Consider the following 17,017-nt stretch of genomic DNA (forward strand, 5'->3'; position numbering starts at 1 on the left):
TATATAACTAAAATTGTCTTTCATTTTCAGCTGTATTTCTGAGTTTCCCGTTCCTTTGCCTTGTGAAAACTATGAAATGCAATGGTACTCCAAGCTTAGTGGAGAGTGTGGGAAGCCTTCACCGAAGCCGTATATGTCTCTTTTATATTGTTTTTTTGGCTGCTATACTGTTTCCATAATAATTTTTCTTCCATTTATGGCTGGATTTAACTATTATCTCTTCTTTTCTTGGTTTAATAAAGTGGCTATGCGATGTTTGAAGTCAGCGGGAAGTGTGGGAAGCCTCCGCCAAAGCCTTATATGTCTCTTTTATATTAATTTTCGGATAGTGTATCGTTTTTATGACATTTCTACTTCCATCCCCCTTTTTCTTGACCAAATGAAATGGCTATTAGGTTGTCAAGGTCAGCAGGGAAGTGTGGGAAGCCTGGTCCTCGCCGCCACCTTGCAGACGCCGTATTGATTCCGCTCCCTCGAGGTACCTTTCTTTTCCCTCTTGTCATCCTTCACGCCATCCCTCACGTGCATGTAAAATATCATCAACACCACGTAGAAGACATAAAGCCTGCATTGGTGTCTTTAGAGCAGCGGGAAAAGGGGGATAAGAGAGCGGTGCCGTGGCGCTGGGCGGGAAGGAGTGCCAACTGCCCCGAATAATTACAAGCCGAGCCTTCCCTTCCATGCCCGCCCGCCCCCGCCCGCTATTTACCGCCTCCCCTGTGGTGTATTAGTGCCCCGGGTGTCTGGGAACATTAAGGTACAGCAGGGAGTATGTGGTGTTCATTCGATTAGTAGTAACTGCCATTATCTTGCAGCCTCACTATGTCTTCTTGAACAAGTCTCCCTATGTCCTCTTGCAGTCTCCCTATGTCCTCTTGAACAAGTCTCCCTTTGTCCTCTTGCAGTCTCCCTGTTTCTCTTGCAGTCTCCCTATGTCCTCTTGCAGTCTCGCTATGGCCTCTTGCAGTCTCCCTATGCCCTCTTGCAGTCTCCCTATTTCTCTTGTAGTCTTCCTATGTCCTCTTCCAGTCTCCCTATTTCTCTTGTAGTCTTCCTTTGTCCTCTTGCAGTCTCCCTATGTGCTCTTGCGGTCTCCCTATGGCCTCTTGCAGTCTCCCTATGGCCCCTTGCAGTCTCCCTATGTTCTCATGGGTAAATATTCGTTTTAATGACGTTACTAATTTCGAAATGCTGACTGCTTATTTCTGGACAAAATATTATGCTGTTTATCATGGAGATCGTATTTTTCTCCGGAAATGACTAAAATATTGACTTTTAAATGCCTTTTGTGGGCCTGCTGCCGCAGCTGCAAAATAGCTCGCAGAGAGGGTCAACTTGGGGGACCCGTGTGAAAATTTTTTGAGGGGGCGGGGGAGCATATTTAAACTACTCCAACCGAACTTTACGTCTTGACAGCTAACAGAGAGGGCATCGCCCCCCCTCGACTCCCTTTCTAACCAGGGGGGCTGTGTACCCCCCCTGGACCCCCCCCCACACATGCGATATTCCTGCGAGGAGGTATTTCTCGCAACACCGGCTGGACTGCTGCCGCCAGAGGAGGCTATGCTTTCATGAATATTATCCCCCTATTTTCAACAATAAAAAAATAGTCCTTGAATTGGATTTCGAAAGCTTTTCCATGACTGTTGAACGTTTGTAGAAAAGATATATTAAGAGCTAGGGATGTTTCATAAGGTAGGTAATAAATACTCTCCTAGAATTTTTGTGTCTTACATTGTCGCAGGTTATTGAGACACCTTTTCCTCCTCACACAGATGTCTTCAGATTCCGAGGAGGAGAATGGTGTGCGGCGGGATGCAGAGGACAGTGACGGGGGCCGCTACAGCCGACACTCCCGCTCTCGGTCTCGCTCCCGTTCCCGCTCCTCCGGCAGAACGCCACCGAGGGAGGATGACCTCGACGACAACCACCAGGAGCAGGATCGGAAGGAAAATGGGATGAGGGGCGGTGGCAGCGACGACTATGACTCCAAGAAGTACGACGACAGAGACAGACAGAGGGACCGCAGCTTCTCCATGTCCCCGCCAGCCAAGGACAACAAGGACTGGTCTTCAGGAGGGGGTGGCGGCGCAGCAGATGACCACAAGAGGGTATCGCGCAGTCGCAGCAAGAGCAAGCCGAGAGAGGTGGATACAGCCAAGGAACATAAGTCGAGTAGCAGCGGCTCATCCTCGAAGAAGAAGTCACGCTCGAGGAGGTCACGCTCGCGGTCCAGAAGCAAGAGGAGGTCAAGGAGTCGGAGGCGCTCGAGGTCACGCTCCCGATCCTACAACTCCAGGTGAGGACTTGCCTGTCGTTTCTACCCTCACTTCTTTATCTCTTAGAATTGATTGACTAATATTTATTTTATTTTATTTATTTATTATTATTATTATTTATTTATTTAGTATTTGTATGGACTCTGCACATGGGAGTAGTAGTAGTAGTAGCAAGAGTAGTAGAAGTAGTAGTAGTACAATAAAGAGAGGGAGATAAAATAAAATAAAATGAAAAGAGTGAGATTAAAGCAGATAAAAAGGGAGGTAAGAGCTAATAAAGAGAGGGAGATTGGCAAATAAAGAGAGACAAAAGCAAATTAAACCATAGAGGAGAAGATTAATAAGGTAACATGTCATTGAAACTAATTTACTTACTTAACATCCTTTCCCTCCTCTTTCCACCCCAAGGTCTCGCAGAAGATCGCGTTCCAGGTCAAGGAGAAGATCGAGGTCGAGGTCACGCAGACGGACACGCTCAAGGTCAAGGTCGAGAAGCGGCACGCCAGTGGACGGGGCGCGACTCCACGTGGCGGAACTAGGCAAGTACAGCTTAGGGTCATGTGGGTGTAATTAGCTACTTTTAGTAAACAGGGCCTGAGCGAAATTTGTGTGGTCCAGTGTGTGTGTATAAATAAGTATCTAGTGCTGTTACTTACCTTTTTTCTTCTTTATTTACATCTTTTTCTCTTATTTTCTTTTTCATAATCTTTTTTCATTTCTTTTTTTTTCTCTTCGCCATTAAAAATATTACGTTTGTTCCTTGCAGATGTTGATACCCGCAAACGAGACCTGGAACGGGTGTTTGAAAAGTACGGCCGGCTGCGGGAGATCTGGATGGCGCGTAACCCTCCGTGTTTTGCCTTCGTGGTGTATGCCCACCAGAAGGACGCTGACCGTGCCCTCAAGGAGACTGACGGCATGTAGGTATCAGTATTGTATGTCTGGGGAAGCTTTTTGGATTGATGAGTTCAGATCAGGGTTAGTGTAAAGGGAAACATATTGCAATAGATCTTTTTTGTGTGTGTGTGGTACTCATTCTTTTGCTGCATTTTCACTGTTTTTCAGCATTCTTTAATATTTTTTTTAGCTTTAGCCTCCTAAACATATATGTTTTTGAGGTGCTGTATCTCAAGCCCATATTCTTAGGTATCCTCACCTCAGTATACACCTATTTGAAAAGCCTCTTGTAGAAGTTGCCGCGATTTTCATGGGCTGTTTTGTAATCCCAGTGATAGGTTTACACATCTCTGCATCTTGAACGAGAAAATCACCCACGAAAACCTGGCTTATTTTCTCTGTGGCCTTGAGAATTAGTTGTATCGGGTGCTTGATGTGTTTAAGAATATTGACCTTATATTGAAACTCCTGGCTTTTTTCCACAGCATGATAGGCCACTGCCGCATAAAAGTGACACAGGCCAGACCCCGGGTGCGTGGTGGCCGCATGAGGGGCGGCTATGACCCCAACCTGCGCTGCTACCAGTGTGGGGAGCTGGGACACTTCTCACGCAACTGTACTGACACCAAGTTTGGCTACAAGCGCCCTCCCACACCGCCAGGGTAAGCTCCTCCCCTCTTCACCCTGTTTATCTGAAGGTCACTCACTGGCTCCTTTGTGCATAGATTCATTGGGTAGGTAAAAAAAAAAAAAGTAGCAAGAGAAAGATTGATTAGCTGGTGACCTACAAACTCCTTCCCCCTTTGATTGTTATTATTTTTTTATGATTAAGTTTAAATGATTCCCCCACATCCATGCTAGTAGGGTCTCCGGGCAGTGTATTTACCATTCATGTTTTTTTGTTTTGTTTTGTTTTTTTCTCCCGCCCCCTCCCCTCCCCTCCCTTTTTTCTCATGTTGCGTCATTTGATTTTGAAGGAATGTATGATTTTGTTAATTTTCAAAGGGCTTGTCTGTCTGTTGTCATCCATTCCATGAGGTCTGCTGTCACTAGGATCTTACTTACTCTAGGTGTCATGAAATTTTTTACTGAGTTCCTTTTTTAGCAATGATATTTAATGAGTCTTATTTTGCCTATACCTTAGCCATGAAATAGAACCTCCTTTTTCTCTGACATCATCTGAGACAAGTGTGTGTTTGAAGTATGCTGATGTGTGTATATATTTACTACTGAGGAGCATTGCCAGGAAGAATCAATAAAAAGAGAGTGAAAGATAGTAATTTTAAAAAGTCAGATGAATAAGATTTCCTCCATATAGTGTTATCAGACTTTTTTTTCTGTTTCCATGTGTATGTGTTTGGCGGAGTCCACCAACCACATCACTTTGGCAATGTTTTTAAAAATTTCCTCCACTAAGTCGGATATAATTTCTTGACTCTGGAACTGTTTATTGTAGAAAATGAGTGTTGCCGATGATGATGATGACAAAGCAGTCGTGAACCTTCAAGTAAGTGAAAAAATACCAAGACAGTCAACTCTTAAATTAATTAATTCAAAACACACCAAAACTCACACACACACATGCACACACAACCACACTGGCTCTCGGTGACGTCATAGAGAAGGAGGAGGACAGAGAACCCAAAAAAAATATTTATCTCTATATATATGAAAGACAAGTTAGGTTTAGGGGATGCGTGAAGCTGTGCGGGTGTGGGGCCGTGCCAGTAAACATGACCTTGCTCTGCCGTAGGGTGTGTTATGGTTTGGTAATGTGGTCATTGGTTGGGTAATTGGGAGAGGAGAAGCCGCTCCAGTGTAGTGCCGGGATGATGATGATGGTGATGATGGTGTCGGTGTCTCGGCGGGGTCTGTGATGGGAGTCACGTGCCCCCCCCGCTCACTCACACACTCACTCCGCATGATGTAAGTCTACCCCACCACGCCATCTCTCTCTTATAGGTGAGGACTAGCGCAGCAGCCTATCCCATAAAAAAGAAATTATAAACAGCTTTAGCCTTTTAGTCATCTTGCATCAGAATTCTACTACCTCTCACTCTCACTCACTCATCCCAGACCCCAAGTAGATCCACCACACACACACACGCACTCAAAGACATGTAAGCTTTCCCTCCCACTACCATTTCTTCCACTACCATCAGCCAGCCCCCTCAGCCCACTTCTCCTGTCCTTATTACAAGCTTAAGTGCTCTTTGTATAATTTTGTTGATAAATTTGCAGCTCTCACACACAGACACAGAGCATTTTCTTTTCAAAGCCTGTCACGAGACCTTGCATTTTGTTTTCTGTTCAGTACATTTTGATCTTTTGGTTCAGTTTGTAAAGTGTTCTATATTTTTTTTTTGCATTTTGATGAGAATTTTGCATAGCTAAGGGCAGTCATGCTTTCTCACTGATAACCCTGTCTGCTTTATTTTACACACACACACACACACACACACACACACACACACACACACACACATATACATATACACACTCACATTTAGTATACACATAAGTTCTAGACATTCTGAATTTCCTGTAAGCAGTTTAAAACTTACTCTAAGATTATATGAATAGACCAGTATTGATATTTTTGAATTATGTAAATTTTCAAGTTTTAGTTTCCAAATAAATTACAAAGTTTAGTCTTCAGCAGTTGATGTAAATTATAGCTTATCCAATATTGATGGATAATTTTATTGTTTAATTTTGACATATGTTCTCCTTACTTGTATGCCTATGTTTAATGTCTTTTTTTATATATATATATCTGTATATTGGCTGCGGTATGTTGAGTGTATTGGTGGTGGCATTGTGACACTGGCTGACCTCACAGCCCCTTGGTGGTGGGCCCTCTGGCAGTGTGACCTCTACAACACCTTGCTCCTCACACCCATCATTGCTCCATCCACACCCTCCTTCCCTTCCTCCCTCAGAGTCTGGATCACAAACCTTTTTTCCTCAGTTTCACTCATGCCAAGATTCTCCTTTTTTTCCAGTGTTATTGTCAGATTTACACTAGGATTATTTTTTTGAAGCTTCTGTCATTGCATCAGGGTTGATTGCCAAATACTACTGTAGGATTTTCAAAACTAAGTCGGCCGGGGTAGAGAATTCCCTTCATATCTCGGTGATAATGTTCCCCCTAGAGTCCTACTGTCCCCTTGCATTTAATGTCCTGTAGCTTGATTTAGCCATCAATTATATTTTGGCTGACCAAATTAGGGATTTTTTCTGAAATTTCAAAGGCCTGCACCTTGCCTGTTCTTATTATCCTTTGGGGAGTTTCTGTCTGTATGTTGGTAGACTGGTAGAGGGCACTGGAATGCTGGGTTAATCAGTTTCCAGTTTTGTATCCTGATGATGAGCTCACCTTCTTGACTCCAAACTCAGCTCTCACTAATCTCTGGTTCTGTCTTGTGTAATGGAGGGTGAAGGCACTGATTGATAGCTGAACAAGTTACCAGGGCTCCTCTTGATTCATGACCCTCAAATCAGCCCCCCCAATCACATAATTTACCAAAAGCAACCCCCGTTTATAGAAGATAAAGCATTTTTTTACTTTTTTTTTTTCTTTTGTACCATTGAATAATATACTCATTCACCAATTAATTTCAGAAATGTGATATGGCGGGGTCCACAGCTTTAGGGTGTTGTAATTTGAGTGGTGTGGTGTTAGTGTGTTACTCTTGTCCGGTGAAGAAGGCAGCAGTGGTGTGGTATCCAACATGGGAGATGGTGCTATACGGACCACGATAAGGGGTGAAGTCACCTCCTGCTTTGGCAAACAAAAGTTGCTGTCCAAATACCCCCTTGATTTTCAGAGTGAGGGACAGTGTTGCCACCCGGTGTGTGAGGTGGAGGGTGTAGTTATGGTAAAGAATAGCAGATGTTTACTAAGAGAAGCAGTTTTGATTTTACCTTCTTGTTTGATACAAGATAAATGTAGATGTAGCCTGAGAATAGTTTTGTCTCATGTGCTTCTTGGCTCTCAGTAAATTGAAATGTCTTTTCAAAATAATAATTATTTCATGGTTTTGCCCCAGTCACATTAAACCAGAAGTTATAAAGAAATATTTTCTTGAAGACATTTCTTTGACTCATGTCAGTATACTTGGAAGGCATTCTAGATCCTTATTTTATTAATGTATCATGTCATGTAGGAGGAATGTTAGCTCCTTATCTTGAAAACTCATAATTATTAATGCAGGTAAAATATATTAGAAATCATAAAAGATAAAGGGAAGAGCTACTACCTGCTTGGCTAAGGAGGTGGAAGTTTGTTGACTCATAAAAGGGAATGAAGTAGCTCATTCCTGGATTGAAAAATATAACTGGTGCCTTGCTTTAATGCTTCCTTATAAGCTGCAGTAGGCCAGTAGCTTAGGTATAGTAGAATATTATATATATATATATATATATATATATATATATATATATATATATATATATATATATATATATATATATATATATATATACATACATATAATTTTCCTCTACTCAATCATCTTGCCAATATGACCACATCTATAGCTGACAGTCTGCATGTCATTCATACACACATTCTCTGCAGTGTTCGTCAATATTCTCACAGTTTTGCGACCACACTTCTCAGGGACTCTAATCTACATTTCAACTGTTTTCCTTATTTCCTCATTTGTATATTAGTACCACAGTAGCCCTCTTTTGCTCTCTTGGTTTTTCCCTTCAAGTGACTACATCATTAGACCGTGAATCATATCTGCCAGTTGTTCTCTCCCTTCTCTTAGTATCCAGTTAAAGACACAGTCAGGTCCTGGGTCCTTCCTTGCAACTTGAGTCCCTAGTAGCTCATCTGCCTTTTTCTGAGCTGTGAACTGGTGTAGATGACATAGTAACAAGAAAACAAGTAGAATAGTGTAGTGGCTTGTAGAACCTTCAACGCATTACAGTGAGGCACAGTTATATGGCATTTCCAGTTTAAGTAAAAGTAAGGTTTTAATGACCAATGTAGCTAAAAAGCAGTACATCAACAAAGCTCTTAAGTGCTTTGCTCGGGGGTCAGTAGTCCTGTATGTACCTGCACCTGGGATATCAGAAGTACTATAGAAAGCATTATGGTATTAGTACGCTCAAAGTTGCAGTCGGCATTTGAATATGATGCAGATGTGATTGATTTAACGAATACGCTTTGAAATTATTCCCCGTAAGAATGATTGTGATTGCTATTATGGCATAGCTCAGTTTTTCTGCTTCGATTAAAACTGATTTTATATAGAGTGTCGCGTAGCCCCTCCCCTTAAAAAAAATTATTTGCGTAATGTAGTACAGTGCTTGTTAAACCCGCCAGGTGCAGGTATGTCAGGTAATCGCGGGTGGAGTTCAGGTCTTGGCGCACACTACAACATACCGGGCCTGTGTTTTCTTCCAGGTCCCACCGCAGGGGACGCCCACGCTCGCGGTCCAGGTCGCGCTCCCGTTACCGCAGCCGCTCAAGGTCTCGCTCATGAGGTCCTTGAGCCGAGGGACCAACCAGCCTGCCAAAGGGGCGTGTGGGTACCCTGGACTGTCAACGTCGGCCCTTGGAACACTAGTGTCTGTCGGTGGTTCGCTGAAGGTGAATTCTGGACTATCAATAAATTATTCAGTGGTAGAAAACCTGAGTTCTGTTTTGTCTGCCTCCATTCAGTGTTAGTTGGCAAGTTCTAGCACAAACCAATGAAAGATTTTAGAACATTGCCCTCACTCCATCAGCCTCAGGACTGGTTGGTTTAAAGTTAATTTGCCTTTTTCTGTTTAAGTACATTCTGGGAGTACCCAACCACACTTCTTTATTTAACATTATTGGTCATGCCTGCTTTGATTTCTGTTTGTAGGATAAGTAAAAGACTTTTCATGGTCAATCACTATAAGGAATTGATTGTACTTGATGTGTAAGCATTGAAAATAATAAAGAATAAAAAGGAAGCAACCTATTGTCTTCGTATACATTTCATATGACTAGGTAACACACCCTTCACAACTAACATTTGTCTATCTATCTGTTATCTCTGACGCCTTGCTACCTTGCGGAAACTTCCCTCCAGGGGGTGGCCGCGGCAGAAGAGTGTCCATCTCTCCCTGTTCTGGCACTCCTCAGCACATTCAATCCTGCTACTTCCAACTCTCTCGCTCCAACACAACTAACATAGCTTGTAATTGATAGAAAGTAATTAATGAAGAACCATATTTTGTATATCTACTGTCATTTCTGAGTTCGTTTTGTTTTGTCCATGTAGCTGCTTTAAATGTTAAGGGGTGCATTATGTTGTGTATCAAATATAACTATGGAATATGTTAAGGAAAGCATACAGCAAAGTCACAATCTTTTTAATGTATCCTGAAAATTTGTGGTGAATTATATCCTAAGAGTAGTAGTGGAGTTGACTGATGTCCTAACACTGGGCAGCATATACCAAAGAATTAGATACATTTTTAATTAGGAAAAATCACTATCATTGGATCTACATATATGCTAGTATATTGGCAAACCTAGAAATGCATATTTATAGTACTAAATGCTAAATACCTAAGTGATTGTTAATTAACTGCCGTGAGTGCAAAAATAAATATCTCGCTAAAATGAGAAGACGGCAGTTTAATACATGAAAGAACACAGGATAGGAGTGATGGCTAAAATAAAATAAAAAGGGCAGTAAAGTATTTGTGAGGAAATAGGATAGAAGGAGAAGAATGGGGTATAAATAAATAAAATAAAATAAAAAGTAACCTCAACCCAGACCAAGACCATTGAGCCGCTCCAACGGGACGAGGTAAACAACACCGCCGCCGTGAGTGTCTTCCCGTGTTTCCCTCCCTCATTCCTCCTGTTGCCTTATTTCCTTGACCCTCCACTCATTACAGTATCCTCATTACACTGTAGCTCGCTTTAGGGACCGGTAATGTAATATATATCGAGTAATTTGCCGTGTTTGTGGCCCCGGCTTCTTCCTCGCTGGTTACCTTGTCACCACCTGCAGAGACTAAAAGAGACTTATGGTCGTATTATAAGACATTTCGCTGCCCGAGAACGCATATTTGACAAGGCTTTCGTAAGAGGCGTGGGCATTTCCAAGATTAGTTTTATGGCCCAGGTGGTAGTGTGACCCTTCTACACCGTGAACCTAAAGAAACGCTCATTAGAACCCGACTGCCCCCCTCTTTGACCTTTAGGAATAGCTGATGTGAGAAGCGAAAGTGTCTTATAATACCGATCTTAGACTTGTAGAGACACATGTAATGCCAAGTTTCTGTAGTGAAGGAAAACTTAAGTGCGTCCAAGTAAGTGTTTAAGTGAAAGGTCTCACCGTGGGAAAGTCAACAGCTACTGCGGGCCTCTCACTTAAACACTTACTTGCACGCACTTACACTTACGGTAGATCTTAGGAATAGCGGCTCCTAGCGAGTGCGCGTTTAGGGCACGGTGTGGTGGTAATTACAACATTTCTAGCACTTACGACGGGGTTTTGACCAGCGGACAGGCGTGTTTATGTCACAAGGGTGTATTTTTCCACGATGGCCTCTCGATTTCTTCCAAGTCGATGGGCGATGAGACTGCGAGCTCTGGGATGAGGAAAAGGAAGAGCCCGCGCGGAAAAATACACCCCTTGTGACATAAACACTCCTGTCCGCTTGTCAAAACCCCATTGTACGTGCTAGAAATGTTGTAATTACCACCACACCGTGCCCTAAACACGCACCCGCTAGGAGCCGCTATTCCTAAGATTTACCACACTTACATTTTCCTTCACTACAGAAATCTGGCATTACACACAGACAAGTAGAGATGAATGTAAATAAATAACAGCATAATATATATAACCTGCTTTCCTCGCTTCAGATGTAAGTAAGTAATCTAACCTGTTTTCCTCACTTCAAATGTAAGTCAGTAAAGCGAGCAAGTAGACTAACCTGTTTTCCCTGCTATAGATGTAGTAAGCAATTAAAGTAAGTCAGTCAAGTAGTAAGTAATATACCCTGTTTTCCCCACTATAGATGTAATTAAAGTAAGTCAGTAAAGTACCCTAACTAAGTAATGTACCCTGTTCTCCCTGCTACAGATGGCAAAGAGAATCCCCATCCAGCTTGCCCGGGAGATGGTGCAGCGGCCCTGGAATGCCCTGCGCCCGTTTCAACAGGAGGGGCCGCTCGCCAGGGTCCCGGAGCACTACAAAAAGTTCTTCTGGGAGTGGAAGCAATGCCCAAAAGCCCCTGTGCACTACATACCCACGCCGGGCAAGTTTGAGAAGCTACCTAATGGAGACATGTAAGTGGATTAGAGCTTCTTCTTTTCCTTTTTCTTCTCCTTCTTCTTCTACTTCTTCTTCTGCATCTTCTTCTTTTCCTTCTTTTCTTCTTCTTCTGCATCTTTTTCTTCTTCTTCCTCTCCTTCATCTTCTTCTCCTTCTTCTTCTTCTGCACCTTCTCCTTCCTCTTCTTCTGCATCTTCTTATCCCTCTTCTTCTTCTTCTTCTTCTTCTTCTTCCTCTCCTTTTTCTTCCTCTTCATCTTCTTTTGTATAGTTCTGAGTCTGTTATAAGTTTATTTTATTATTTTTTTACAGCAAGGAAGGCAGTTCAAGGGCGCCTGTTGTTAGTGAGGGCAGGGACACACACACACACACACACACACACACACACACACACACACACATACATACCTTACCTGTTTTACCTGTTCTATTGTGTCTTATCTGTTTCAGCGTGCCCGTGCAGAACCTCCCCCTACCGCTGCTGTACCCCAAGGAGATGCACGAGGGGATATGGGGCGGCGAGGGCATCATCAAAGGGTTTCAGAAGAGGAAGCCGTAAGCATGACTCGGTCTTGTTCAGTATCATCGTCATTATCTTATATTTCTTCTTCATTTTCATTCGCTTCTAATTCTTCTGTTTTGTGATATTTCTCCTTCATCTTTAATATCTTTTAATTTTTTCTATTTTCTTATATTTCTTCTAATTCTTCTGTCTTCTCATATTTCTTCTTCATCATCAATATCTTCTAATTCTTCTATTTTCTTCTGTCTTCTCATATTTCTTCTTCATCATCAATATCTTCTAATTCTTCTATTTTCTTCTGTCTTCTCATATTTCTTCTTCATCATCAATATCTTCTAATTCTTCTATTTTCTTCTGTCTTCAAATTCTTCTGTCTTCTCATATTTCTTCTTCATCATCAATATCTTCTAATTCTTCTATTTTCTTCTATGTCTTCAAATTCTCCTGTCTTCTCATATTTCTTCTTTATCATCAATATCTTCTAATTCTTCTATTTTCTTCTGTCTTCAAATTCTTCTGTCTTCTCATATTTCTTCTTCATCATCAATATCTTCTAATTCTTCTATTTTCTTCTGTCTTCAAATTCTTCTGTCTTCTCATATTTCTTCTTCATCATCAATATCTTCTAATTCTTCTATTTTCTTCTGTCTTCAAATTCTTCTGTCTTCTCATATTTCTTCTTCATCATCAATATCTTCTAATTCTTCTATTTTCTTCTATGTCTTCAAATTCTTCTGTCTTCTCATATTTCTTCTTCATCATCAGTATCTTCTAATTCTTCTATTTTCTTCTGTCTTCAAATTCTCCTGTCTTCTCATATTTCTTCTTCATCATCAATATCTTCTAATTCTTATATTTTCTTCTGTCTTCTCATATTTCTTCTTCATCATCAATATCTTCTAATTCTTATATTTTCTTCTGTCTTCTCATATTTCTTCTTCATCATCAATATCTTCTAATTCTTCTATTTTCTTCTATGTCTTCAAATTCTTCTGTCTTCTCATATTTCTTCTTCATAATCAATATCTTCTAATTCTTCTATTTTCTTTATGTTTTCAAATTCTCCTGTCTTCTCATATTTCTTCTTTATCATCAGTATCTTCTAATTCTTCTATTTTCTTCTGTCTTCTAATTCTTCTATTTTCTGATATTTCTTCTTCATCTTTAATATCTTATAATTCTTCTGTTTTCTTGTATGTCTTCTAATTCTTCTATTTTCTCATATTTCTTTCTCATCATCATTATCTTCTAATCGTTCTATTTTATTTGTTTATTTTCCACATTCCTATTAAACCTGTAATGGAATGGCCCTTTTTATATCACTGTCTTATGCCTTTTCTCTCTCTCAGTCAAGACCCTCAAACACCTTCAGCTTCAAACGCCTTCAGCTATAGCGAATGCTCATAACTTTACCTGCTCTATTATACTACAGATTTCCTTCCTCTCTGTTAGTACATGTACCTCCTTCCCTCCCTCCCCAGGACAACAAGGCGCGTCCCCCACTACTGGGTGCCGTTTGTCAAGTCCTCGGTGGTGTACTCGGAGATCCTGGACCGCCACATGACCATCAACGTCACGGACCGCACCCTCAGGCTCATCGACCAGCACTACGGCTTTGATAACTACATACTGGAGGTGCGTTGCTGGAAAACTGTCTCTTGCACTTATCTTGGGTTGTAAAAGGCTCCATTTCTTTAGGGGTAGTGAGTAGCAGGCTTTTTTTCCCCTGAACTGTCTCCTTTGCTGTAAAAATAAAATATATATGCTTGTATACTCTGACACCCAAGAATCGACTGAATAGAATTAGTGCAAAATCTATTGGCATGGTGTTGCGTTGGTTAGTGAGTACCATTGGCATAATAAGTCTGCCCCCAAAATATAAATAAATAAATTCTCTAGTTTTGTCTATTGTGGAAGCGGTGAGTAGCGGGCTTTTTTTTCTGCACTCTATTTGTTGCCCTTGAGCCGTCTCCTTTGTTTAAAAAAAAAAGAAAGAAAAAAAAAGCTATCCTCAAGCTATCCTCATATGCTTACCACTACCATCACTATGTCTCTCACACACACACACACACACACACACACACACACACACACACACACACACACACACACACACACACACAAGACAACCCAACCCTGACTAAAAAGAATACATAATCTAACCTAACCCAATCTTATCCTAACACCCCAACTCAGTCTTATCCAAACTTAACCTAACTCTCACAGACTCCCCGGCTGACCTGATGTCCGAGCTGGCCCTGAAGCTGAGGCAGGAGATGCTTCTGGCGCTGGTGCGAGAGCTGCACCCAGACAACCTGCCAAGAGAAAGGAGCTCCTCAAAGCACAAAAACACATCCTGCCTGTACGTAGGACCCTAGGATGTGTAGTATGTTAGTTAGGGTGGACTAGGATGCTTTGTTATATTGTTAGTAGGATTGAGAATAATATAAGGAAACACACACACACACACACACACACACACACACACACACACACACACCTACACATACACACACACACATACACCTACACACACACACACACACACACACATAAGACAAACCCAATCCTAATTAAAAAGAATACATAATCTAACCTAACCCAACCTTATCCTAACTTATTCCAACTCAATCTTATCCAAACTTAACTTAATCCAACCTAACTGAACTTAAGCTAACCTGACTTACCCTAACCTAACCTAACTTAACCAAACCTTATCCAGACATCCCAGCATTGCATTATCATATCCTAACCAAACTAACCCTAACCTAACCAAACCTAACCCAGCCTTACCTAACTCGACCATATTGTAACTTAACTCATCCCTATCCATACCTAACCTAACTTAACCAAACCCAAACTAACCCTAACCAAACCTAACCCAACCTTATCCTAACCTTCCCCAACCTTAACCTAACCTAACCTAACCCAACAGGAGGAGGAGGCTGAGTGGTATGGGCTGAACCTCAAGGAAGCCAGCACCAAACAGAAGCGCATAGAGGAGGCTGCCAACCGCCCTCAACCCCTCAAGCACATCTTCAGGGCGGAGTTTGTGGAGTATCTGAAGGCCAGTGAAGAGGCGAAGGCAGTGGCAGCGGCAGCAGCGGAAGAAGAGAGGTGCGGAGAGAGAGAGAGAGAGAGAGAGAGAGAGAGAGAGAGAGAATCGATTACATACTTATATATAGCTATTCCTGGATGTCTTATAAATATCTCCAAATAGTACCGTATTCATTTTTCCTTCTTCTTCCTCTTTTTTCCTTCTCCTTCCTCTGTGCCTGCTCTTGTACTCCACTCTTTCTTTCTTCTCTTTCTTTACCTTCATCCCATTTCTTCCTTCAACACCTGTTTCAATTCATTTTATTTATTTTATTTTATGATTGACTACTTTGATTGATCTATGATTTAGCCTCACATGATCTTTGGTGTGCAATACAATAAAGATAAATACAAATTAAATATTCAGTGAAATTAAATTTGTTTCTGCCCACAGCTCATCGGCAAGCAGCTGGTTGACGAAAGTGAATCCCTTCGCCAAAAAGAAGGACGAGTGAGAGAAGACGGGACGGAAGAAGAAGAGGAATAAAGAAGAAATAGAAGAAAATGAAGAAATGGAAAAAAAAAAGAGAAGAAAACGCTGAGGAAAAAAAATTAAAGGAATAAGAAAAGGAAAATGAGAGAGAAGAGAAACAAAGGAAGAAGAAGGATAAGAATAAAGAAGAGGAAGAAGAAATGGAAGAAAACTCAGAAAAAAGGGATAAGGAAGATGAGTGAGAAGACAAAACGAGAAGTAGAGGAATAAAGAAGAAATGGAAGAAAAAATAAGAAGAAAATGCAGACAATAAAAATAATAGAACGAAGATGAAATAAAGAGAAGCAAATAGAAGAGATGAAGAAAACTGTGTGCTAGAGAGAATAAAGAAGAAAATGAAGACAAAAAAAAACAAAATAAAGAACAAATGAAATACAGAGACAAAAAGAGAAATGCTGAAGAAAATAGATAAAGATAAATAAGGAAAGAGGAAATGTAAGAACTAAAGAAGAAAATGAAGACAAAAATACAAAACAAAAATTAAAAAGAGGGAAAAAAGAGGAATGCAGAAAAAAGAAGAAATGGGAGAAATAAACAAGAAAATGAAGACAAATAAAGAAGAAATGTAAGAAATAAACAAGAAAAGGGAGACAAAAAAATAAAAGGAAGAAAATGAAACAAAGAAAGCAAAGAAAATCAAGTATGTGACAAGCTGATAATACATGTTACTTGTCTTACTTAGAATTCTCTTTGTTAATGTACAGTTGCTTTGTTAAGTGTGTAAGTAAAGTAAGTGTGTGCGGTGTAACTTGTAGATATAGTAAAGAGTCTTGAGTATGTTGTTATTGTTATTATTACTGTGTGTGTGTGTTTGTTAAGATGTTTAGAGAGAGAGAGCGCAGGGAAGGAAGGAAAAGAGAAAATAAATTGAATGAGAAAGGAAGACAAAATAAAATGTGAAAGAAGGGAAGGAAAGGAAAGTAGAGGGAAAGGAAGAGATCGAGAGCCAGAATGCAGAATATAGGATGGAAGGCAGAAGTTGAAATTAAGTACGAAATTAATGAATAGGAGAGAGAAGACAGAATAACTGATGAAGGAAGGTTAAAGGGGAAAGTATTATGTATAGGATGTGTAGATAATGTATGGCCCGAATTCACAAACATAATAACTACGAATTAACATAACTACGCACTATTGATTTAGCGACCGGAGCGCAAGGCGGAGACTACCACGGGATCACGGTAGCCCCCATGTATATAGTAATGAAGGTGAAGGCGAGTAGTATACATAGGTTGTTTATGTGGCATCCCGCGTCCGCCAAACTGGGAGAAGCGTCAAGGTCAGCGAATTCGTGGTGCGCGAAAGCAAAAACAAACTGCTGTGCTGAGATAAGAAATTGTTATCGATTGATTCCAGCTGGGTGACGCGGACGAGATTGGAGCTGTGAACGAGGGACAGACCAGGGATGCCAGATGGCCGATTTTTAGGCCAAATTCCTAAAATGCTCTTAC

General features: G+C 41.0%; 2 protein-coding genes across 12 annotated transcripts; both read left to right on the forward strand.

The window, feature by feature from the left end:
- Positions 1–318: 318 nt before the first annotated feature.
- LOC126990818 (probable splicing factor, arginine/serine-rich 6) lies at positions 319–9,135 on the forward strand. 11 transcript variants are annotated; one of them, XR_007744782.1, is made up of 8 exons: positions 319–478; positions 1,776–2,299; positions 2,688–2,818; positions 3,046–3,199; positions 3,662–3,838; positions 4,633–4,683; positions 7,007–7,057; positions 8,596–9,135. XR_007744782.1 is itself a non-coding variant. In XM_050849460.1 (7 exons), the coding sequence occupies exons 2-6, from the start codon at positions 1,776–1,778 to the stop codon at positions 4,637–4,639; spliced, it is 993 nt and encodes a 330-aa protein (XP_050705417.1). In that variant the 5' UTR covers positions 319–478; the 3' UTR covers positions 4,640–4,683; positions 8,596–9,135. The 11 variants fall into 11 exon arrangements, 7 of the variants coding, with proteins under 7 accessions (XP_050705417.1, XP_050705419.1, XP_050705420.1 ...); XR_007744779.1 differs by lacking the exon at positions 4,633–4,683 and having other exon boundaries at positions 4,930–7,057; XR_007744780.1 differs by lacking the exon at positions 4,633–4,683 and having other exon boundaries at positions 4,930–7,007.
- Positions 9,136–10,963: 1,828 nt separating this feature from the next.
- On the forward strand, positions 10,964–16,343 carry LOC126990819 (39S ribosomal protein L28, mitochondrial-like). Its single transcript, XM_050849464.1, has 7 exons — positions 10,964–11,053; positions 11,264–11,469; positions 11,905–12,009; positions 13,459–13,612; positions 14,301–14,339; positions 14,913–15,094; positions 15,468–16,343. Exons 2-7 carry the CDS (start codon positions 11,264–11,266, stop codon positions 15,526–15,528), a joined length of 747 nt encoding a protein of 248 aa, XP_050705421.1. The 5' UTR covers positions 10,964–11,053; the 3' UTR covers positions 15,529–16,343.
- The last annotated feature ends 674 nt before the right edge of the window (positions 16,344–17,017 follow it).

Source organism: Eriocheir sinensis, unplaced genomic scaffold (assembly GCF_024679095.1).
Source record: "Eriocheir sinensis breed Jianghai 21 unplaced genomic scaffold, ASM2467909v1 Scaffold205, whole genome shotgun sequence".
Lineage (NCBI taxonomy): Eukaryota > Metazoa > Arthropoda > Malacostraca > Decapoda > Varunidae > Eriocheir > Eriocheir sinensis.